Source organism: Cololabis saira, chromosome 8 (assembly GCF_033807715.1).
Source record: "Cololabis saira isolate AMF1-May2022 chromosome 8, fColSai1.1, whole genome shotgun sequence".
NCBI classification, from domain to species: Eukaryota; Metazoa; Chordata; class Actinopteri; order Beloniformes; family Belonidae; genus Cololabis; species Cololabis saira.
Window position 1 is genome coordinate 1,676,206 of NC_084594.1, and position 24,567 is coordinate 1,700,772.

A 24,567-nucleotide genomic window follows, 5' to 3' on the forward strand; every position below is an offset into this window, starting at 1 on the left:
TGCATTTATATTGTATGATTTGGTGCTATATAAATAAATAAAGTTTAAGTAAGTTTAAGTTTAATGTTGGATGAACTGTTGTCACGGTCTAATCACATTGATGGGACCGTGTCCAAAATGGGAAGAGGCTTAGCATAGATTAGAAAAGTGCTCTCCTTATTTGTTATCCTCTATGATCAGTCAGGTAATACAGTCCTTGGTTTTCTGTCATCTGCAATAAGCTCCGTTATAGAAGATTTGCATTGATGTCACTTCCCCCCTGGACCCCTTACTCGCACTGAGTGGCAAAAACAGCTGCAACTAGTGGAGAAGACGGGATAACAGCCGATTATCGGCTTAAATTAGCATCAGTTACAAAGAACCAGTGGTCCATGGGCATTAATATTTGGTACAGTTACCAAGAACCAGTGGTCCATGGACATGAATATTTGGTACAGTTACCAAGAACCAGTGGTCCATGGACATTAATATTTGGTACAGTTACCAAGAACCAGTGGTCCATGGACATTAATATTTGGTACAGTTACCAAGAACCAGTGGTCCATGGACATTAATATTTGGTACAGTTACCAAGAACCAGTGGTCCATGACATTAATATTTGGTACAGTTACTGCAGCAATCCAGCTTTTTATCTTAAGCTTATTTTTCGTCAGTCTGTAAAACGATAACTCCAATTTCCTGCTAAATCTATGAGTACAGTCGATCGCACAACAGCTCTTTCCCATTTTAGATGTTTTCCAGTTGCTCAAACTGAAAGTTTACGCTGACACTCAGTCTTTCTGCCACTCAGTCTTTCTGACACTCAGTGGGCGAATCCCGCTGTGAAGTTGCATCTGTGACGTCATGCACATTCCCTCTATAGAAACATGGCAATCAATCAAAAACATAAAGTATAACACATAAAACAACAGTAAAGTGCAATAGTGAGGTCATTCCAGTCCCAACATTATTGAGTCTGCATGTCTGAAGAGGTGAGTTTTAAGGCGGGATTTGAAGGTGGTGATACAGTCTGACAGTTGGTGGACAGGTAGAGCTGGGTGTCATCTGCATAGCAATCTGCATAGCAATCTGCATAGCAATGAAAATGCATGTTATATCTACGGAAAATACTGCCATGGACTTTTAAATGAACCACAATCTCTGCTTCGTCTTTCCAGAGACACCTAGACCCAAGATGGATGTGAAAGTATTGGATCACTGTAACATAAGGGGTTTGATGTTGTAAGCAGGTCTCTGAGGACGCTAGCGTGAGCCCTGTCCCACCGCGGGAGGAAGTGAAGACGGACGAGCCGCGTCCTCGTCCCACCGCGGGAGGAAGTGAAGACGGACGACCCGCGTCCTCGTCCCACCGCGGCGCTGCCACCGGGACGGATTTCCCCGTCAGCTGACACGGCTAATCATCTGCTCTCAGAGCCAACAGGAAGTAATGTGACAGAACTTCCTGTCTGACTCAGACGGACGGGACGAGCAGCCACGGCGAGGCTGGCGTGACCGCAGGGGGTCAAAGGTCAAACTGGAAGCAGCAGAACAATCGCAGGAAGCCGGCAGAACGCCGACCTCAGCAGGAATCTGAAACCCTGACGGAGGTTTCAGTCCGACAGACAGACGTTCACACGCAGTCCAGGAACATCACACACCAGCCGTGAAGCTAATATCTACTTTAATATATATATATGTTACGGTTAATGTAGAAAAACCTAATGTGCAAAATAACCGTCAGGGCGGCTAATGTAGAAAAACGGCAGTAGTCGGTTAATGCTGTGGATGTGTCAGACCCCACACTTTTTCAGGGAGTGTAACGTTAGGCTTCTCCAACAGCCATAAACAGCCTTGTCAACGACAAGCATGTGCAGCATATGGGCTTCTTCCATTGGCTGCTACGCACCAACTGACCTGATTGGCGACTGTAAGTGACCGGTTTGAAGCAGGAATTTCCTCCATTCAACTGAACTCTAGGCTATTCTGTAGTAACTGGACTCTATCTACCAAATGAATTACGTTTGCTTAGTTTGTTTTGGTTTCATCAATTTGTGTAAATGGAGGAGGAGGAGAGACCTCATCTCATCATGATTCGGGTTTAGGAGCTTCACCTTCCATGAGAGAGACGCAACAACTGTTTGTCTGTTTTGGAGGTGCAAAGAGAAGGTGGAATAGATCTTTCCTCACAAAGACTGTCACACTGGATATTTACAGTACATTTCCCAGACCTCTAAGGCTGGTAGAGGTGAGTGCACTCCACTGAGCTTTGCCACCTCGGTGGCAAATTAAAATATGCCAAATTAAAAAAATTAAAATATCCCCACGATAAGTCATAATTATGAGATAAAAAGTCGAAATTATGATATAGAAAGTCATTTTATGAGATATAAAGTGGAAATTATGAGATAGAAAGTCGAAATTATGAGATAGAAAGTCATAACCATTTGATTTTTATCTCCAGTACTTATATCTTAAAGTCTGCATTAGGCTTATAATTAGGTTTGACATAATGACTGGTAAATCCATGGTGCTGAAACCTCAAACTTCAGAGGCCGAAGCCAGGCAGGACCAGCGGACCCGGCCCTGGTAAGACACCAACGCTCCCCCACCGGCCATCCAGTAGACGGGGGCCGGCCCTCCGAGCCGGGCCAGGGCCCCATCGTACCTCCACGGGCGCCCCCGGCGCCGCCAGAGCCCCCAGACGGAGGGGGAAACGGTCCAACATCCCCCCATTCATACTAACAACATAAGACATAGACACCTGGGAACCTGGTAGTTTTTACCACCTGAGGGTCTGACTAATACCTGGAACAATCATTACCATCTCATAAGAACCTGGTAGTTTTTACCACCTGAGGGTCTGACTAATACCTGGAACAATCGCTACCTGAGGGTCTGACTAATACCTGGAACAATCACTACCGTCCCATAAGAACCTGGTAGTTTTTAACTCCTGAGGGTCTGACTAATACCTGGAACCAGTGGTGTAAAGTAACGAACTACAAGTACTTCGTTATTTTACTTAAGTAAGATTTTTGAGAATTTGTACTTTTATTGATACTTTCATTTTTCTGTACTTTTACTTTTACTTCGTTACATTTTCAAGGAAATAATCGTACTTTTAATCCGCTACATTTAAAATTGGACACGTCGTTACTCGCTACAAATTAAAGAACAGCACAGCGGGGGCTGATTTATGGTTCCGCGTTACACCGGCGCAGAGCTACAGCGTAGGGCGGACGGGAAGGAAGGGGGGGCGCGTGAATATACCGAGAAGGAGCCGCAGCTCCCGGGAGAGTTGCGCCGCAGAGGCGGGCCGGAAGAACCGCCGAGTCGAGTACTGAAGCCTGAATTATGGCTCCGCGTTAAATCGACGCAGAGCCTTGGTGTAGAGTTGGTGTAACGCGGAACCATAAATCAGCCTTGAGCGGCAGCCGACGCGTGTCCATGCGCACCATTCTTTGATTCCACCCCTTCTAAGGTGGTTTTGGCATTTAAAAGTTCAAAAGTCTCATCCTTTATCAGCTGGGGTTGCTTAATGTTGTCTCTGCATACTACAGGCTGGGGGTGGACCTGTCAGCGGGGCCAATGGGGTACAGCAGCAGTGATGAGCAAAGGGAGAAATTAAAATGGGGTTAATGGAAACAAACACTAAAGGGGTCAGAATAATATCACCATTATTTAGAGTTGTAAGCAAATTCTTGGATTCTTCATTTCTTTGCAATCCTTTTGAAAATAATTTTGTACTTTGAATTTTGTACTTTGTACTTTGTACTTTTTACTTTTTACTTTTGTACTTAAGTACATTTTAACCCATGTACTTTTTGTACTTTATTATATTTAAGTTGAGGTACTTTTATACTTTTACCTAAGTAATTTTCTTAATGGGTACTTTTTACTTTTACTTAAGTAATTTTCAAGCAGAAAATTTGTACTTTTACTTAAGTACAATATTTTTGTACTTTTTCCACCTCTGCCTGGAACAATCACTACCGTCCCATAAGAACCTTAATGGACACAGTGTTGATTCTCCAGGAACTAGGACGGACCTGAGATACCACTTAGCAACGGGAGATCAGTAACAAACAGGACAAAGATTTGTTTCAAAGAATCAAAGTCCACAGATAGTTTCCTAAATCGTTTAATTAAGCTACAAATATTATCATTCAAATAAATAAATGAAAAAAGACGGTCGGTTATCCTAAAGTAGAAACTACTTAAATATAAATGCTACATTTCCATTAATTGTGAAATTGTAAAGAGATACTGGCATGTCCATCATCATCGTTGCATTTGATGGAGTATTATTTGAAGTTTGTGGGTGGATCCTCCCACTGCTTTGTCCTGTACTGATGGAGCCGTCAGCCTGCTGCCCTCACAGCCATGACCCGTCACCAACATGATCTGGACAGTTTCCAGCCCAGAATCAGAGACGACTACAGCCGAGCTCCAGAGGCCATGTTTTATTATTATCATTAGGGCCCGAGCACTGAAGGTGCGAGGACCCTATTGTATTTGTGGTGTTTATTATTATTATTATTATTATTATTATTCTGAGAAATGAATTGCCTTTTTGGAGGCCTTAACATTTTGCACACGCTTCAGGAGTCATGAAAAATTCCGTATTTTATGGGCGACAGGTCATGGGTCCACAAGAATGGGCTCTATAGCGCCACCTATTTTATGTTTTTCGACGAGCCCCACAATATGGTTTGACCTGCAGCAATGAGCGGATTGGCTCACAACTTGGTTTGTACAATCTAGACACATGGCTGACGCTAAATTACGAAGCTTTTAAGTTTTTACCAGAGGGCGTGACCGTAGTGATCCGGCGAAGTTTGAGGTCATTTTTAAGGCTCACCATCAAACATCAATTGGCTGTAATTCAGCAATACATGATTTGATGTGGTTGAAAACGTATGTGCATGATTGTAGGCTGAGCCTGAAGACATCTATGGTGGAATATTCAGGATCGGTTGTAGCGCCACCTGTTGGCACCAGGAATTGTCATGTCTTGTAGTATGCATCTGTGCTCCAAGCGAGATGAGAGGATGTTAAATCAATAAATGTGATATTTAATGGTTTGCATTAATGGGCGTGGCCTAACGGCTCAACAGCGCCCCCTAGAAAACTTTTTTCTGCCATAACGTTTGAATGGTTTGACATAAAGAGGACTAGGTATTGAGTCCTTGACCTTTATTGGCCTGAATTAGCCCCGCCCCTTCTTCTGATTGGTTGTCCCTATTTTCTGCTATAACTTTTGAATGGTTTGACATAGGAAGTCGTGGGTGGTGTCGTTTCTGATATGCTTATGGGGGCGGTGGCCGTGAGTGCAAGGGCCCGTTCATCCGTTCATCGCTGCTTGCAGCTTTATTTATTTCTTTATTTGGTATGGACATCACAATTACATAGGACAAACCAAATACAATGTTTGAGTGTTTTAGCATACATGCTAATTTGCAACACTTGTCCACAGGAGGCTTTTAAAAAAGTACAGACAATAAAATATACAATAAAATTAGAGGATGACATAAGATATAAAGCAAAGACGACATAGTTCCAGAGCAGAACCAGACCTGACCTGTTCATGCAGACCTGGTCCAGGTCCAGACCTGGTCCAGGTCCAGACCTGACCTGTTCATGCAGACCTGGTCCAGGTCCAGACCTGGTCCAGACCTGGTCCAGGTCCGGACCTGGTCCAGACCTGACCTGTTCATGCAGACCTGGTCCAGGTCCAGACCTGGTCCAGGTCCAGACCTGGTCCAGGTCCAGACCTGGTCCAGACCTGGACCAGACCTGGACCTGGTCCAGGTCCAGACCTGACCTGTTCATGCAGACCTGGTTCAGGTCCAGACCTGGTCCAGGTCCAGACCTGGTCCAGACCTGGACCAGGTCTGCATGAACAGGTCAGGTCCGGACCTGGTCCAGACCTGGTCCAGGTCCAGACCTGGTCCAGGTCCAGACCAGACCTGTTCATGTAGCCACTGTTGTTTAGATTTGAGCCATAGTTTGATCCTCTGTTGAAAATATTGCCAAAATATTGCTGCGTTTCTAATTTTAAATTAGTGGGTAAAGAATTCCAGAGTTTTGCACCTTCACAGAAAAGACAGACTCACCAAAAGAGTCTCATACTTTGGAATACGACAATATGGTGGAGGCCTGTGTGGTTACTCTACCAAATAACTACTAACTAATAATAACTAATAACTACTAACAAATAATAACTATTAACTACTCCCTAATAACTACTAACAAATAATAACTAACAACTACTAACTAACTACTACCTAATAACTACTAACAAATAACTAATAACTACTAACTACTACCTAATAAAGACTAACAAATAATAACTATTAACTACTACCTAATAACTACTAACAAATAATAACTAACAACTACTAACTAATAATAACTACTAACTACTAACTAACTACTTCCTAATAACGACTTCAGAGAACAGGGGGAACAGGGGTGTCACCTCCGTGTGCCGTTTCTCCGGTTTCTTTTTATTTTATTTTATCTCCTCTTCTGCATCCCAGTCATCAAAATTGTTAAATTCACCAAATACATTTAAAGAAATGACAAAATCCCTCATGTCTCCGTCCTGCGGTAGCCGGCTCTTCTTCTCTGAATCTCTGTTGCCGTGGTTACCACCTGGATCTGGACCAGGTCCTGGACCAGGTCCACGTCCGGGTCCAGAACCAGGTCCTGGACCTCCGTCTACCCCGAGCTAACTGGAGGTTCGGCGTCTCGTTGGGTTTTATTCTTCAGCTGATTAAAGAGGAACCAGAGAAACTGATGAGTCTCTCATCAATTAAAGTGATTGGTTCCAAACACAGTCGTGTATTCTGGTCATGTAAAGTTATAAGTGAATTTTGTGGAAACTCTGTCAGAGAATTGGAGAATATTTTTTGTGTTTCGTTTGATAAAAATCCACTGGTGTTTTATTTTATTACTTGTAAAAACAGCAGAAGAAATGAAGAGGAAAGAAACTCACTTGTTTTTAGTTTTAAGAGCAGCTTTAATGAAACAAATGACAAGAAATTGGTTAAAGGATGATCATTTAGTTAATTCTAAATGGAAGGATCTTGTAAATGACAAATATGGAATGGGAAAAATTACAATGAGACGTAGAAATCCAGTTTATATTTTTGAATAAAGATGGAAAAGATGGGTGAGTTAACAACAAACAACATTAATGAACAGAACATGATTTAGTGTTTGTTTTGTCTCTGAATACGTCTGTACTTCTGTCCATGTAGTGAATATAAGGAGGAATATATATATATATATATATATATATATATATATATATATATATATATATATATTTATATATATATATATATATTTATATATATATATATATATATATATATATATATATATATATATATATATATATATTTATATATATATATATATATATTTATATATATATATATATATATATATTTATATATATATATATATATATATATATATATATATATATATATATATATATATATATATATATATATATTTATATATATATTTATATATATATATATATATTTATATATATATTTATATATATATATATTTTATGTGTGTGTGTGTTTTATATATATATATATATATATATATATATATATATAAATATATATATATATATATATATATATTTATATATATATTTATATATATAAGGATCCTCAGAATGAAATCTGATACGTATCGACAAAGTGATGTATATGTATTTTTTTTTTCATGTGTGTGTGTTTTGTTGTTTATTTTATTCTGTTGTCCTTATATTTTCAAAAAAATCCAAATAAAATAAAAAAATAAAATAATTATTGATTCCCGATCAAACCAGCACCAGGTTCTGGTCCAGACCCGACTCGTGGACGCGCCGGTTAGAACTTCTTTACAGCTGATGATGAAACTGACGACAACGTAATCCGTCTCATTTAGGTTTAAAAGGTTCCTGGCTCCGCCCCCTCGCGGGTCAGAACCAACGACCCGGGTCAGAACTGAGTCAGAACTGGGTCAGAACTGAGTCAGAACCGGGTCAGAACCAACGACCCGGGTCAGAACTGAGTCAGAACCGGGTCAGAACCGGGTCAGAACCGAGTCAGAACTGAGCCAGAACCGGGTCAGAACTGAGTCAGAACTGAGTCAGAACCGGGTCAGAACCGGGTCAGAACTGAGTCAGAACCGGCTCAGAACCGGGTCAGAACTGGGTCAGAACTGAGTCAGAACCGGGTCAGAACCGAGTCAGAACCGGGTCAGAACTGAGTCAGAACTGAGTCAGAACCGGGTCAGAACTGGGTCAGAACTGAGTCAGAACCGGGTCAGAACCGGGTCAGAACTGAGTCAGAACCGGGTCAGAACCGGGTCAGAACTGGGTCAGAACCGGGTCAGAACCGGGTCAGAACTGAGTCAGAACCGGGTCAGAACCGGGTCAGAACTGGGTCAGAACTGAGTCAGAACCGGGTCAGAACCGGGTCAGAACTGGGTCAGAACCGGGTCAGAACCGGGTCAGAACTGGGTCAGAACTGAGTCAGAACCGGGTCAGAACTGAGTCAGAACCGAGTCAGAACCGGGTCAGAACTGAGTCAGAACCGGGTCAGAACCGAGTCAGAACCGGGTCAGAACCGAGTCAGAACCGGGTCAGAACTGAGTCAGAACCGGGTCAGAACTGAGTCAGAACCGGGTCAGAACCGGGTCAGAACTGAGTCAGAACCGGGTCAGAACCGGGTCAGAACCGGGTTCTACTGCCGAGGACTTGGACCGGGTTGTTTCCAGTAAGAAATAAAACCCGTCACCTCCTCAGCTGCTGATAAACATTTGCAACATGTTTATTAATGTCATAATCTACAGGTGAACGTCGGGAAATTTGAATGTTCGTTTCAGTAAATTCAACTAAAGATGAAACAAATATATTATTTCCCACTACATTCAAAGTGAGAGATTTCAAGCCTTTATTTGTTATAATTTTGGTGATTATGGCTCACAGTTTATGAAAACCCCAAATAAAAAATCTAAAAAAAATTTATATTTTATGAATCAATAAACAATTCAATCATCATAATTAAAACAAATAAAGCTTAAAATATCTTACTTTGCATGTAATGAGACTATGTAATGTATTAGGTTCACCTTTTAAGTTGAATTATTAAAATAAATTAACTTTTACACCATTCTTTACCTGTAGGCTGATGTGGACGTACGTAGGTTGCTACATGGTTGTCTGTCTGTACAGTCATGCTAGTTCAATGCTATTAAAGCACTTTAGACTTTAAATCAAAGCGTTTAGTTTTTTCATATAATATAAATACATTTCTATGCAGTTTAGAAGTTTTGGGGATGTTTTGCTCCTGCGTTGCTGAAATCGAGGCGTCCCTTATTTCTGTTTCTGAAAGGTGCAGATTTATTTAGCACATCAAACGTCGTAACGTTTCAAGTGCATTTTGCTTCTCCAGACTGATTTGGATCTGTATGTTTTATTTTTGCTGTTTCCACCTACAATAGGGATTCCTGGTTACCATGGAGACGACCCAGACAGCAGTTAATCATGTCTGGATATCTGTTTCACATGGGGGGGATCTACGGTGGCCGAGACCCGCCATTGCTGAAAATAAAAGTAACGCTGCAAACAGAAACAAACGCCGCTGCAAATAAAATAAAAAAACGAAGCAAATAAAAAAGCCACAACGGAAGTGAATTTCTCGTTCGTTGTTCTTATTCCTCGCTCTTCTTATTTCTTCCTTTTCACATTTACGTCCTCTTCGTCGTCTTCTTCTCCTCTCACGTAAAAAACACCGGTGCATCAGCAAAAATAGTCCCCGGTAATTCACTTCCGTTGTGGCTTTTTTATTTGCGTCGTTTTTTTTTTTATTTGCAGCGTTTCTTTATATTTTCAGCGTTTATTTTATTTGCAGTGCCGTTTGTTTCTGTTTGCAGCGTTACTTTTTTTGCAAAGCGTTTATTTTATTTGCAGCGGGGTTTCTTTATATTTGCAGTGGCGTTTGTTTCTGTTTGCAGCGTTACTTTTATTTTCAGCAATGGCGGGTGTCGGCCGCCGTAGGAGGATCCTACCTATTGATCATTTGCATGTGTTGCCTCTATATGATGATTTCCATCAATTATCTATGGGTGGACTTGTCCTTTGTCCATATCAAGGATATAAGGAATTGAACTCTAATTTATGAGTAAGTCTTTTTTTTAAATGTGTTAAATCTTAAAAAAAAAAAAAAACCTTGTACAAACTTTAAAATTTAGCCATCCTAAAACTAAGAGGCGCCTTTGTTTTTTTCTTTTTGTCTTTTCATCACTAGACATGTGTAACGGCCAGCTGGTCTGATGTTCCTTTATCTAGTTATAAGATGTTCAGATATCTGGATACATGTGTTCTGTATGTTACATTTTATTCTACACCAGGTGTTTTGATGAATTGTTTTCTACACCATGTGACCACTGGGGAGGCTTAAAATGGGGCGTCTATTGTATCCAAAATCAGTCTGAAGAGCAAAATGCACTGGAAACGTTACGACGATTGATGTGCTAAATCAGGCTCGTCAATCCGCGGCTCTTTAGCGCCGCCCTAGTGGCTCCTGGAGCTCTTTCAAAAATGTTTGACCTCTTGTTCCCTTTTTTTCTTCTTTTTTAAAATTTTTTTCTTCCTTTTTCCTTTCCTTTTTAATCTCGACATTTCGACTTTTTTCTTGCAATTTTGTCTTTTTTCTCAAGATTGTATTTCAACATTAATCTTGACATTTCGACTTTTTTCTCGAGATTTCAACTTTTTTCTCGAAGTGCATAATGAAAAATAAATCTCCCCCCAGTTCTAACTAATATAGAAACATGCAGCATGTGTTTCTTCATTCTAAGGCTGATACAAGACTTCATTTTTTGCGGCTCCAGACATATTTGTTTTTTGTGTTTTTGGTCCAATATGGATCTAAAACATTTTGTGTTGCCGACCCCTGTGCTAAATAAATCTGCACTGGGGAGCAAAGGTCTCCTCTCTTGTTTTTTCCTGCTTCGATGTTTTGAGACCAGAACCTGTTGACATACTGGATGTGCGCGACCAGTACTGGAGTTGAGGGAGGGGTGAAATAAAAACGGTCCAAATCATCCCCCCCTGAAATAAAAACGGTCCAAATCATCCCCCCTGAAATAAAAACGGTCCAAATCATCCCCCCCTGAAATAAAAACGGTCCAAATCATCCCCCCCTGAAATAAAAACGGTCCAAATCATCCCCCCTGAAATAAAAACGGTCCAAATCATCCCCCCCTGAAATAAAAATGGTCCAAATCATCCCCCCCTGAAATAAAAACGGTCCAAATCATCCCCCCTGAAATAAAAACGGTCCAAATCATCCCCCCTGTAAAACTGCCATCCCTCCTTTCCATCCCTTATGTCATTTCATCAATGAATGTGGTTTTACTGCAATTTCAACATTTAGAGTCATCACCAGAAAAATAACACCAGAAAAATAACTTATTTGACAATTTTCACCTGTTTCAAGTAAATTTTCACTTGAAATAAGTAGAAAAATCTGCCAGTGGAACAAGATTTATCTTCTTATTACAAGCAAAAAAATCTTGTTCCACTGGCAGATTTTTCTACTTATTTTAAGTGAAAATCTACTTGAAACAGGTGAAAATTGTTGTTTTTTCCAGTGATGCGTCTTGTTTTAAGTGTAATGAGATTTTTTTACTAAAATGAGACATTTTAACTAGAAATAAGACAAATATTCTTGTTAAGATTGTGAGTTTTTGCAGTGATCCATGTTACTTATCCTGTGAAGGACAGAGTCATATTGATAAGTTCAGAAAAGTGTATTTTATTGTTGTGTTTTGATGTATTTGATGTAAGTCCAGTGGATATTTAAAGCTTACAGAAGGCTGCATTTAACTGCTGCTATGTCATTCCTGCAGTATTTCTGCAGCTGTTTTGGTCACTGCTATTATTTGTAATATATTATATTATTTGGAATCAGTACAAATTATCTGTCCCCATATGATAAAATCCACCATCCCCCCTGATTTTGTTTTACAACTCCAGTACTGGTGGGAACTATTTCCCCCTCCGTTTCTGAACGACCCGGTCCGCTCTAAAAAGCTTCGTCACATCAGTTCTGTCCCCGACAGGAACCGGCTGGTTCCGGTCCGAGCCGGAGCTGAATCAGGAGCTGAGCGGGTCGTTGTTCTGACCCTGGACCGAGCCGGAGACCCGGCTGTGTGGGTCAGATAACAACAGCTCTGCTGAGTCGGCGTTTCCTCACAGAACCTCCGAAAACATCTGGAAACAGGAAACGGGCCGAACATCGTGGTGGCGGGAAAACAGGAAGAACCAGAACCACGAGTCATGAAAACCCTCCAGAACCAGAACCACCGAGGCATCAGAACCCTCCAGAACCAGAACCACCGAGTCATGAAAACCTCCAGAACCAGAACCACCGGGTCATGAAAACCCTCCAGAACCAGAACCACCGAGGCATCAGAACCCTGGAGAACCAGAACCACCGAGGCATCAGAACCCTCCAGAACCAGAACCACGAGTGATGAAAACCCTCCAGAACCAGAACCACGAGTCATGAAAAACCCTCCAGAACCAGAACCACGAGTGATGAAAACCCTCCAGAACCAGAACCACGAGTGATGAAAACCCTCCAGAACCAGAACCACCGGGTCATGAAAACCCTCCAGAACCAGAACCAGAACCACGAGTCATGAAAACCCTGGAGAACCAGAACCACGAGTGATGAAAACCCTGGAGAACCAGAACCACGAGTGATGAAAACCCTGGAGAACCAGAACCACGAGTGATGAAAACCCTCCAGAACCAGAACCACGAGTCATGAAAACCCTCCAGAACCAGAACCACCGGGTCATGAAAACCCTCCAGAACCAGAACCACCGGGTCATGAAAACCCTCCAGAACCAGAACCACGGGTCATGAAAACCCTCCAGAACCAGAACCTGCTGGTGCTTCATCATCTCTCAGTTGTTGGAAACTTCACTGCAAAAACTCAACATCTTACCAGGAATATTCGTCTTATTTCTTATTTCTCATGACCAGAAAAATAACTTATTTGACAATTTTCACCTGTTTCAAGTAGATTTTCACTTGAAATAAGTAGAAAAATAGATTAATGAGATTAATGTTGAAGATTAATGTTGAGATTAATTAGATTAATGTTGAAGTACAATCTCGAGAAAAAAGTCTAAATTTCGAGAAAAAAGTCGAAATGTTGAGATTAAAAAAGGGAAAAAGAAAAAAAGAGAAAAAGGAAAAAAAGAAAAAAGGAAAAAAGAAAAAAAAGGAAAAAAGAGAAAAAAAGGAAAAAAATAAGGAAGAAAAAAGTTTAAAAAAAAGGAAGAAAAAAAGGAAAAAAAAGGTCAAACATTTTTGAAAAGGCTCCAGGAGCCACTAGGGCGGCGCTAAAGAGCCGCGGGTTGCCGAGCCGTGGTCTAGGAGGACAATTTGAGGTCTAGGTGGTGGAGCCTGGGCAGGAAGTGGTCCGGTCGTCCCCTTCGCCTGCCGGTTCTGCTGATCAGCTGATCAGCGACTCCTGGGCCGACGACGACGGCTCAAATCCTGCTGAAGAAGAAGAAGAAGAAGAAGAACCACAAACCAAGAACCAGGAACCAGCTGCTCGTTGGAAACTTTCATTTTCACTTTAATTCAGCGGCTTCGTCCTCCAGACGAGACGACAGAAACGAGCCACGCCCCCCCGAGGGACGGCCACGCCCCCGAGGGACGGCCACGCCCCCGAGGGACGGCCACGCCCCCCGAGGGACGGCCACGCCCCCGAGGGACGGCCACGCCCCCCGAGGGACGGCCACGCCCCCGAGGGACGGCCACGCCCCCCGAGGGACCGCCACGCCCCCGAGGGACGGCCACGCCCCCGAGGGACGGCCACGCCCCCGAGGGACGGCCACGCCCCCGAGGGACGGCCACGCCCCCGAGGGATGACGACGACGTACAAAAACATGGAGTAAAACAAAGAAAAGCTTAAACAAAGTTTAAAAACCTCCAGATAAACTGGAACATTTATATTTATATTTCAGGACAGAAACGTCCCGACGTCGTCGCCGTAGCAACAGAGCTTCAAGTACAGTCCGTAATACTGCTCTTCTTCTGGGGTTGAGATGTTTCGATCGTTGTGGGGAAACGTCTCGTCAGAGACAACAGACAAACAAACAAACAAACATGAAACATTAAAGGACTTTTGGTTTTGAAGCAAATTTACAGACGCAGGAACAAAACTCTTTAGCGCCCCCCGCTGGCAACAACACGCCGTCAGTCTGAGTCAAGTCTTTCAAATAAAAAACAGCAGATAACAACAATAATAATACTGATGATAATAATAATGATAATAATAATAATAATAATAATAATTCCTTTAAAGTGTCTCTTCTCCCTGATCACATGAAAACAGTTCAGCTCTGCCGCAACGTAAATAAACGAGAAAGTGGAAATAAAAGGTGGAAGATTCCTGGAGCAGTCGTCGTCGTTCTTGTTGTTGTTTTTGTTATTATTGTATTGTGTTTTTAAAGCCAACAGTTTTCCGAGTGTAAATGTTTTATAAAAGTCCCCCAGACGCCTCGTCTCAGGGGGCGGAGCCTAATGGAGGTAAATCCCCGAGGGGGCGGAGCCTAATGGAGGTAAATCCCCGAGGGGGCGGATGACTCTGACCCGGGCTTGTGATGTCACAGCTTCACTCACTAAACCCCGACCCTCATGTTGACCACGCCCCTTCGGACTGACCCCGCCCCCTAAACGCAGAGACGAGTTTGGTGGTAAAAACAACATGTTTCAATCCTTCAATAAATGTCCCTTTGGTGAAGGTCAAAGGTCAATCAGAGGTCAGGGGACAGAGTTACAGAGAAATATCTTCTGGACTTCCTGTCACCAGGAAGATTCAAAGCCGACTTGGCTCCGCCCACAAACCCCTCTGGCCCCGCCCCCTCCGCCGTCCGGGGGCCAATCAGCCGGTGAGCTCGACGGGCAGCTCGCGGCTACACAGCGCCTCCCACTGGCGGGCGAGGAGGGAGATGAGCCGCTCCCTGCTGTCGGCCCCGGGGACGAACACGCACCACTGCACCTCGTCCCTGTCCCCGCCCCCCGGGCTCCGGGAGGCCCCGCCCCCGGGGGGGCTGCAGGAGGCCCCGCCCCCGGCCTGGGCCTCCGCGGCGGCGGCGCTAGCCCCGAAGTGGTCCAGGGTGAGGCGGCAGAGCAGGTCCGGGCCCCCCAGCTCGTCAAACACCAGCGTCAGGGCCTGGGGGTAGGTCTGGTAGCCCAGCAGGACCCGGTCCAGGTCCCGGATCCTCCGGGCCTCGCGGAGCCGGTACCGTTCCCTGTGGGGAGGGGGGGGGAGAGACAAACCGTTACACATCAGTCCCCGGGTACTTGGCAATAAACTTTCTGATTCTGATTTTAACTATTTAACTTAATCTTTATCTGTTTGCACTACTATTTTATCTTATTTTTATTTATTTTAGTTCGGACAAGAGGGAAACATACTTTCAATTTCTTGTATTTTATGAAAAATTAACAATAAAGATGACTTTTGCCTTTGGAGGCGGGACCTAACCGTGGAGGGGGAGGGGCCTCCCCTGGAGGGGGCGGGGTCTCACCTGGAGGGGGCGGGGTCTCACCTGGAGGGGCGGGGTCTCACCTGGAGGGGGCGGGGCCTCAGCTGGAGGGGCGGGGTCTCACCAGGAGGGGGCGGGGTCTCACCAGGAGGGGGCGGGGTCTCAGCTGGAGGGGTCTCACCTGGAGGGGCGGGGTCTCACCTGGAGGGGGCGGGGTCTCACCTGGAGGGGGCGGGGTCTCAGCTGGAGGGGGCGGGGTCTCAGCTGGAGGGGGCGGGGTCTCACCTGGAGGGGGCGGGGTCTCACCTGGAGGGGGCGGGGTCTCACCTGGAGGGGGGCTCCTTGGCGAAGTCGGGCAGCGGGTAGCTGACGTAGTCCTCGTCCAGCAGGAAGATGTCGGTGCCGGTGAGGATCAGGGTCCGGGGTTCCAGGACCGGGCGGGTCGGGGGGCCGGACCTTGATCCTGGGGGGCCGGGGGTCTGGACCTGGAACCAGACCAGATCCTGATCAAGTAAGAACTCAAACACCTTAGTTTAGCATCTTTTCACTTTCTGTTTTCAGAGCTATCATTATTATTAATTAGTGCCACGAGACATCTATTGTTATCCTGCGTGTTTTTTTTCTTCACCTTTGTTGCTGAAAAATGCAGCAATGTACACAAATGTGCAGCAGCCCGCCGTGGCACCCTCCAAATTTCTGCGAGGAAATTGTCTAGTTAGTGCCACGGCTGCGCCAAGTGGCACGCCTCCTCCCTAGCTATGCAATAGCAATGGAGGAGCAGTGCCTCTTGGCGCAGCCAGAGGCACTATTGTTAGGTGGTTGGATGGTTTGATCACGAATCGGAATGATTTGAGAACTTGTCAGAAGCCAAAATCTGTGTTTTTCCTCACAGCCAACCCGGAATGTTGTGAAGTCAAGGTTATTGTTGCCCCTAGCAACCAGAAGTCAGCTGCTGAAGTCAGCTATACTTTAACCTGAAAAATGGAGACGCCTAAAAGAATTCTAGGAAATCTGACCCCTAACCTTAGCCGACCCCCAGTCCTGCAGCCTCACGGCCGGGAAGCTGGAACTGGTTCATGGTGATGGCCATTAAATACCCCCCCCCCCCGCACACACACCCCAGTAAATGCTTTAACTTTTAGCCCCGCCCCTTCTTCTGATTGGTCGATATGTGATAGTCCGATAACTTTTACATGGTTTGATATAGAGAGTCGTGTGTGGTGTCATCGGACTTAGTTTTGAGTCCTTCACCTTTGTTGCTGAAAAATGCAGCAATGTACACAAATGTGCAGCAGCCCCCCGTGGCACTTTCGAAATTTCTGCGAGGAAATTGTCTAGTTAGTGCCACAGCTGCACCAAGTGGCACGCCTCCTCCATAGCTATGCAATAGCAATGGAGGAGCAGCCAGAGGCACTATTGTTATTGTGTGGATTTATTCATCATCATCATCTACTTATTCATTTTCCGGACAGATTTCTGTTCGCTACTCCTCCTACAGATTTCAGACGACCGAGGCGCATCATATATCAAAACGTGCGGCTCGATCGGGAATGGTGTGCTATGACTTTTGGTGTTGAAATTCACATTTTTCCCCAAAGTTATTCCCAAAAAACCAGCCGAAAAAACCCATTCAAAGCGGATGGGAAAACGTAAAAAAAAAAAAAAAAAATCCCCTTTTTTCTGAGTCATCTAACTTTCCCATACCTGCACGTACAAATGTCATTCAAACTTCAAAACAGAGCAAAACTTATCTTCTCTCCAAAACATCAGACAGTTTTCTCCTAAAATCTACACTTTTCAAGATATGAGCACTCAAGCGAGGACTGGAAATCACTTTTTTGTCAAATTTAGAGTGGAGCTCTCATTTTTTAGAGTGCGGAAAAGAGTAAAAAAATGAATAAAACCTGAATTTTTATTTCTAACTCGAGCTCACGGCCAAACCGTGAAAAGGAGACCAATAATTTTTGGTCAGAATGTAGACATACGTGTTGGGATTCATAAAATGTGATTTTGACAGGCGGGGTATGCACAAAATTTAAACGGGGGAAGCTAAAGTGGCGCCAATTCCTGCCTTGGTCTCCATTGACTGTAATGTAATCAGTCAATCAAGATTCTCAGAATCTGCCGGGTTCTGTGTCTCTCACGATGTCTTTGTTTTTATGCTAGGAGCTACGGTTTTCTCACAAATCGGATTTATTTGCTTGTCACAAGGCAAAAATCTGGGGTTTTCTCACAGCCATCATTATTATATATATAAATATATACATTTGTATATTATATATACAAATTAGCCCCGCCCCTTCTTCTGATTGGCCGATATGTTATGGTCCAATACCTTTAGAATGGTTTGACATAGAGAGTCATGGGTGGTGTCATTGGACTCAGTATTGAGTCCTTGACCTTCATTGGTGCAAATTAGCCCCGCCCCTTCTTCCGATTGGCCGATATGTGAGTCCTTCACCTTTATTGCTTGCAAAATCAAGCAGTGTACACAAATGTGCAGCAGCCCGCCGTGGCACTCTCGAAATTTCTGCGAGGAAATTGTCTAGTTATTATTATTATTTTATGTAGCCTCATGATACTTCATTTATTCTTTTTCCATATCCTATTATGTTAAAAGGTGGGCAACATAAGTTTTATGCTTCAAGCCCAGACCTTTGCGGTCAAAATAATCACCATGTTGACCAAAGAAAAACCTGTAAATGTTTATTATCTTGCTTATTGATTTTCATGCTTATCGACCGAAATAAAGATTGACTAACTAGTGATGTGACCCGGGACAAGGTTCCCACCTGGAACACCAGCAGGTACAGCAGGATGTTGAAGGAGCCGGCAGCGCTGGCGGCCATGTTGGCGGCGCTGACGGCCATGTTGGCGGGGCTGGCGACCATGTTGGCGGCGCTGGCGGTGGCCATGTTGGCGGCGCCGCTCGTCCTCCTCTCGGCCACGATGAAGGTCAGGTCTCCCATCTCCTCGTCGCTCGGGTAAACGAACTTCACCCTGCTGCTGTGGATCAGCTCGTAGTTCTGCATCTTCCCTGCAGGGGGAGACAGACGTTTGGAGGGCTGCGGGTCCCGGCTCGGTTCCATGGACCCGTCCCGGTTCTCACCTGACCCCCCGTGGGGGAACTGGGAGTAGAAGTCCTGGTCCGACGGCTCCGGGGCAGGAAGTTGCTGGTGCGGTCCCAAAGCTGCCATGAGCTCCTGCAGGAAGACGGCAGTTCCATAACCGTCTCTGCTGAGACAACAGACGATGAGGTCTGGAGAGGAACCTGGGGGGACAGGGGGGGACCACGGTGAGACCCTGCAGAACTGCTGCAGAACCCAGAACTGCTGCAGAACCCGTGTCTGAGTCCTCTCACCTACGATCCTGAAATACTGGTCAAACAGTCCCACGTTGACGGCCAGCAGCTCCGACAGGCGGATGGACAGGCAGCAGCAGAGACACGGGGACGAGTCCCCGGGGTCTCGGGGGTCTCCGGGGTCTCCCGGGTCCCCCAGGTCTCCCGGGTCCCCCAGGTCTCTCAGGTCCCCCAGGTCTCCCAGGTCCAACCCTGACGGATGGAGAGACACGATGCTGATTCATCAGAAACACTTGTTCATCACGGCAGAAGCAGAGCAGAGTCTGATGGAAGACAGGAACTTTCTCGTGAGAACCGACCGGTTGCAGCAGGACTGTAACGGTTCACGTGGAGTTCTACAATCACACAGGATCAGGAGATAACTAGGTTTATTTTTGGTCTGGAGCTGAACTAGTCTTGATACTCTCTGGTCTTGGTAGTGTCCTGGTCTTGGTTTAGGCGGTCTTGACTACAGGTCTACTGGACCCCTTCACTATCTGGTTCTGACTCTTCCTATTTCTAGGAGACAGATCTCCAAACCAAGACACCAGGCAGAAGGATAAACCTGATTAATAAAAGCTCCATAAAAAAGGCTCAGCAGTGTTTTGTCGATGCGTAAAGATGATGTTGATCACCCTTTTCCTAATATAAATATATTTCATTATAAACAGCCTCACAATCTGCCTCAAATGCCAGTTTACTGTCAATAACTAAGATATTTGCACGTATCAACGCCTTCCAGCAATTCAATTCAATTTTATTTGTATAGTGTCGTAGTAGCAGGACCTGGACCTGGACCAGGACCAGGCTCATAAGGGGGGACCCTCCTGCCAAAGGCCAGACTGGGGGATCGGGAAGCAGTAACGGGATGACCAGAGGGGGGGGGGTGCAGGCATGTGGAAGCAGCAGCAGGATGACGGGGGGGGGGGGGGGGCGTAGGCAGGTGGACGCAGCAACGGGATGACCAGAGGGGGGGGAAGCAGGCAGGTGTAAGCAGCAGCGGGGAGCTCCCGAAGCTCCGGCCTGCAAACATGCACAAAAGAGAAAAAAGGGGGGCCGGCACAAGAAACTACAGGAACGATGGACAAAAACGATAGCTATGAGATATTTATAATAAATAAAAATGTAAATGGAGAAGAGAGGAAGGGAAGAGGAGAGGAGAAGAAGGGTGAGAGGCACCGCCCAGTGGATCATGTCGGTCCCCCCTGCAGCATAGGCCTATAGCAGCATATCTACCACCAAGCTATATTTGAGACTAACTATTATAGTCTTGTTCTATAGCTGCAACTATGACTACTGACTCTAACACACTAGAGTTTACACTACCTAGAGATTTACCAACACCAGCTAGAGGTTTACTAAACACTAACTATAGGCTTTACTAAACAGAAAGGTTTTAAGTTTAGTTTTAAAGGTGGAGGTGGTGTCAGCCTCCTTAACCCAGATTGGAAGTTGGTTCCATAGTAATGGTGCCTGATTTTTTTGTACGTTTTTTCGTACGTTTTTTCGTGCGTTTTTTCGTATGTTTTTTTTCATACGTTTCTTTCGTACGTTTTTTTCGTACGTTTTTTGTTACGTTTTTTGTTACGTTTTTTGTTACGATTTTCTTGCGTTTTTTCGTACATCTTTTTGTACGTTTTTTCGTACATTTTTTCGTATGTTTTTTCGTACATTTTTTCGTACGTTTTTTCGTACGTTTTTTGTTACGTTTTTTGTTACGATTTTCTTGCGTTTTTTCGTACGTCTTTTTGTACGTTTTTTCGTACATTTTTTCGTATGTTTTTTCGTACATTTTTTCGTACGTTTTTTCCTACATTTTTTTGTACATTTTTTTGCACGTTTTTTCGTACGTTTTTTCGTACGTTTTTTTTTTCGTACGTTTTTTTTTTTCGTACGTTTTTTTTTTCGTACGTTTTTTTTTTCGTACGTTTTTTTTTTCGTACGTTTTTTCGTACGTTTTTTTTCGTACGTTTTTTTTCGTACGTTTTTTCGTACGTTTTTTCGTACATTTTTTTTCGTACGTTTTTTCGTACGTTTTTTTGTACGTTTTTTTTTCGTACGTTTTTTCGTACGTTTTGGATCATGTCGGTCCCCCCTGCAGCATAGGCCTATAGCAGCATATCTACCACCAAGCTATATTTGAGACTAACTATTATAGTCTTGTTCTATAGCTGCAACTATGACTACTGACTCTAACACACTAGAGTTTACACTACCTAGAGATTTACCAACACCAGCTAGAGGTTTACTAAACACTAACTATAAGCTTTACTAAACAGAAAGGTTTTAAGTTTAGTTTTAAAGGTGGAGGTGGTGTCAGCCTCCTTAACCCAGATTGGAAGTTGGTTCCATAGTAGTGGTGCCTGATAGCAGAACGCCCGCCCTCCAAATCTACATCTAGATACTCTAGGAACTACGAGTAAACCTTTTTTTTCGTACGTTTTTTCGTACGTTTTTTTCGTACGTTTTTTTTCGTACGTTTTTTTGTACGTTTTTTTCGTACGTTTTTTTGTACGTTTTTTTGTACGTTTTTTTTGTACGTTTTTTTGTACATATTTTTGTACGTTTTTTCGTACGTTTTTTTGTACGTTTTTTTTTAGTACGTTTTTTGTACGTTTTTTCGTACGTTTTTTCGGTTTTTTTTCGTACGTTTTTTCGTACATTTTATTTCGTACGTTTTTTCGTATGTTTTTTTTGTACGTTTTTTTTTAGTACGTTTTTTGTACGTTTTTTCGTACGTTTTTTCGTTTTTTTTTCGTACGTTTTTTCGTACATTTTATTTCGTACGTTTTTTCGTATGTTTTTTTTCGTACGTTTTTTTCTAACGTTTTTTCTAATGTTTTTTTTCATACGTTTTTTCGTACATTTTTTCGTACGTTTTTTCGTACGTTTTGGATCATGTCGGTCCCCCCTGCAGCATAGGCCTATAGCAGCATATCTACCACCAAGCTATATTTGAGACTAACTATTATAGTCTTGTTCTATAGCTGCAACTATGACTACTGACTCTAACACACTAGAGTTTACACTACCTAGAGATTTACCAACACCAGCTAGAGGTTTACTAAACACTAACTATAGGCTTTACTATAGCTCCGGTGTGTTCAGGGACTGCAGCGGAGCAGCCGTTCATCCTGACCCAGCAGAGCGGGTCGTCCTACCTGGGTGCAGGTCCGAGGAGGCCGGTTCCTCCAGCAGGAAGTAGATGGCGTCGCTGGACAGCAGCAGGCAGCAGGACAGTTCTGTTTCTGGAGACTTGTAGAGAACGATGGACAACCAGAGGACCTGCCTCAGCTGCTCCTGCTCCGACTGAAACGAGACACAACACAGACCTGACACGGCGTCTACGCGTTGGACCGAGGTAAATTAAATATAAAACCATTTTCAAACTAAATTTAAGACCAAAAAGACACTTTAAACCCAATTTGTCACTAAATTTACCCACACATGCTTGCCTCGTCTCGAGAATACGACTAAGAAACCCAGCGCTGAGGTCCAGGTTGCCAGATCTGACAGGTTTCTGACAGGTTCAAACGTGATGTAAAACCCGCCGAAATAATGAGAAATCAGCCCGAATCATAACATTCTCTATGTTAAAACTGTCAATTATTAAACGTGTAATAAATTTCAAGTCATAAGCAAATGAAGCCAAAAAAGGTTGAGGCTCCAAACAATAACTACAATTGAATTGAGCAGATTAAATCAAATATCAGTGAGTTTATTGTTTAAGTTTCTACTTGTGTCTGCCATAATGGAAACTTTTTTGTTGAAAATTTCTCCTAAATATTTAGTAAAAACCAGGAAAAGTAGCCCAGGTTTTTCAACACGCCCAGTCCTGTATTTTTCAGCCCAATTTGGCTGAAACCTGCCCAACCTGGCAACCCTGACTGAGGCGTCTAACAACCGGTAAACAGGTTTATTTCTGCTCAAAACGATTAAATACACTTTTCCTTTTCAAAGTGTAAGAAAACTCTTTAATGATGATTAAAAAATTAAGACCCTTGGATGGAGATTTCAGACAAATTAGAACATTTAAAAGCCTTATTTGAGGAAATTGGGATTTTTTAGGGCCCCAGACTCACCAGAGCCACGTATTTGTGGAAGTATTTGAGCAGCTGCTTCCCTCTGATCCCGGCCAGGAGCCTCAGGGCCGGGGGGAGGCCCGGCAGGAGGTGGGGGGGCGGCTGGTTCTCCTCCAGGCCCTGCAGGAGGTGGGGGGGCGGCTGGTTCTCCTCCAGGCCCTGCAGGAGGTGGGGCGGCGGCTGGTTCTCCTCCAGGCCCTGCAGGAGGTGGGGGGGCGGCTGGTTCTCCTCCAGGCCCTGCAGGAGGTGGGGGGGCGGCTGGTTCTCCTCCAGACCCTGCAGGAGGTGGGGGGGCGGCTGGTTCTCCTCCAGGCCCTGCAGGAGGTGGGGGGGCGGCTGGTTCTCCTCCCAGCTGGGGGGAGAGAGAATCAGCATCAGCAGAGCTCCGGCTGAATGTGTCAGCGTTGCCGCGGTAACGGCGGCTGGGTTTCAGCGTTGCCGTGGTAACGGCAGCTATGGCTCACCTGCCGGAGGGGCGGGGCCTCCCGTCGCCCCGGCAGCAGCAGGGCGGCGGCAGCGCCAGCACCCTGGGGCCCTCCAGGGAGGCCCTGCGGAGGCTCAGCTCCCCCAGGAAGGAGGCGGCTCCGCCGGCCAGGGGGAAGAGCAGCAGCAGCCGGCGCCTTCCCCCCAGCAGCAGCTGCAGGGCCTGGCCCTTCCTGCAAGACAAGACGCAGGGATGAGACCGAGGAAAATTCTGACTAAATATCGTCGTCAACGAACCTTTATCACCTGAGGAAAACGAGACGAGACGAAAATGCTGGTCATGTGACGATAACAATAATTAGTGCCACGGCTGCGCCAGAGGCACTCTTATTATTGCTCAGGCTTATTATTTATTCTTCCGTATAAACTTCGGCGCGTAACTAGTCCTGCAGCTTTGAGAAAACGCGAAAAGTAAAAACGTAGAAACTTGCGCCCTTATCGGGAATCGAGTGGTATGACTTTTATTAGCGATTGGTGTGCACATTTATGTGCAACGTGCGAAAACGTGCGCTTTTTGGGCCATCCGGAATGCATTGGGAGAAGTTTGGGGCCTCACCACTCGCACACCGTTACTCGAAAAATTCTGAACCGATTTAGAAAGTTGTATGCCCTGAATTTAACTACAGTCCTGTGAATTTTCAGAGCAATCGCACAAATAGTTTTCGCACGAAGTGCAAAAATATTTCCAAATTTTCAAACTAATGGGGAGATTTTCCCATGTATGTGTGTGGCGCGGAATGTCACACTGTGGAAGGGAGGAGGTAAAAAAAAAGCCAAAATTCACCTTTTTTCTGAGTCACCTAACTTTCTCATACTTGCATGTAGAAATATCATTCAAACTTCAAAACGGAGGAAATCTTCTCTTCTCTCCAAAACACCAAACAGTTTTTTCCTAAGATGTACACTTTTCAAAATATTAGCACTCAAGCAAGGACTGGAAATCACTTTCGTCAAATCTAGAGTGCGGATGTCGGTTGCTAGAGTGGCAGAAACAGTAAAAAATAACCCAAATTTTTATTTGTAACTCGAGCTCACGGCTAAACCGTAAAAAGGAGACAAATCATTTTTGGTCAGAATGTAGACATAGG

The 24,567-nt window shown here is 44.3% G+C and overlaps 1 protein-coding gene across 1 annotated transcript in view; it reads right to left on the minus strand.

The window, feature by feature from the left end:
* Positions 1 to 13,635: 13,635 nt before the first annotated feature.
* nisch (nischarin) overlaps positions 13,636 to 24,567 on the minus strand; it is a 47,833-nt gene continuing 36,901 nt past the window's right edge. Inside the window, exons 21-28 of the mRNA XM_061728211.1 lie at positions 23,461 to 23,652; positions 22,997 to 23,348; positions 22,076 to 22,223; positions 18,936 to 19,127; positions 18,684 to 18,845; positions 18,367 to 18,611; positions 15,902 to 16,059; positions 13,636 to 15,337 (exon numbers count right to left, since the gene is read on the minus strand). Coding sequence (XP_061584195.1) covers positions 14,968 to 15,337; positions 15,902 to 16,059; positions 18,367 to 18,611; positions 18,684 to 18,845; positions 18,936 to 19,127; positions 22,076 to 22,223; positions 22,997 to 23,348; positions 23,461 to 23,652 — 1,819 coding nt within the window. The 3' untranslated portion in view covers positions 13,636 to 14,967. The remainder of the gene's footprint in view (positions 15,338 to 15,901; positions 16,060 to 18,366; positions 18,612 to 18,683; positions 18,846 to 18,935; positions 19,128 to 22,075; positions 22,224 to 22,996; positions 23,349 to 23,460; positions 23,653 to 24,567) is intronic.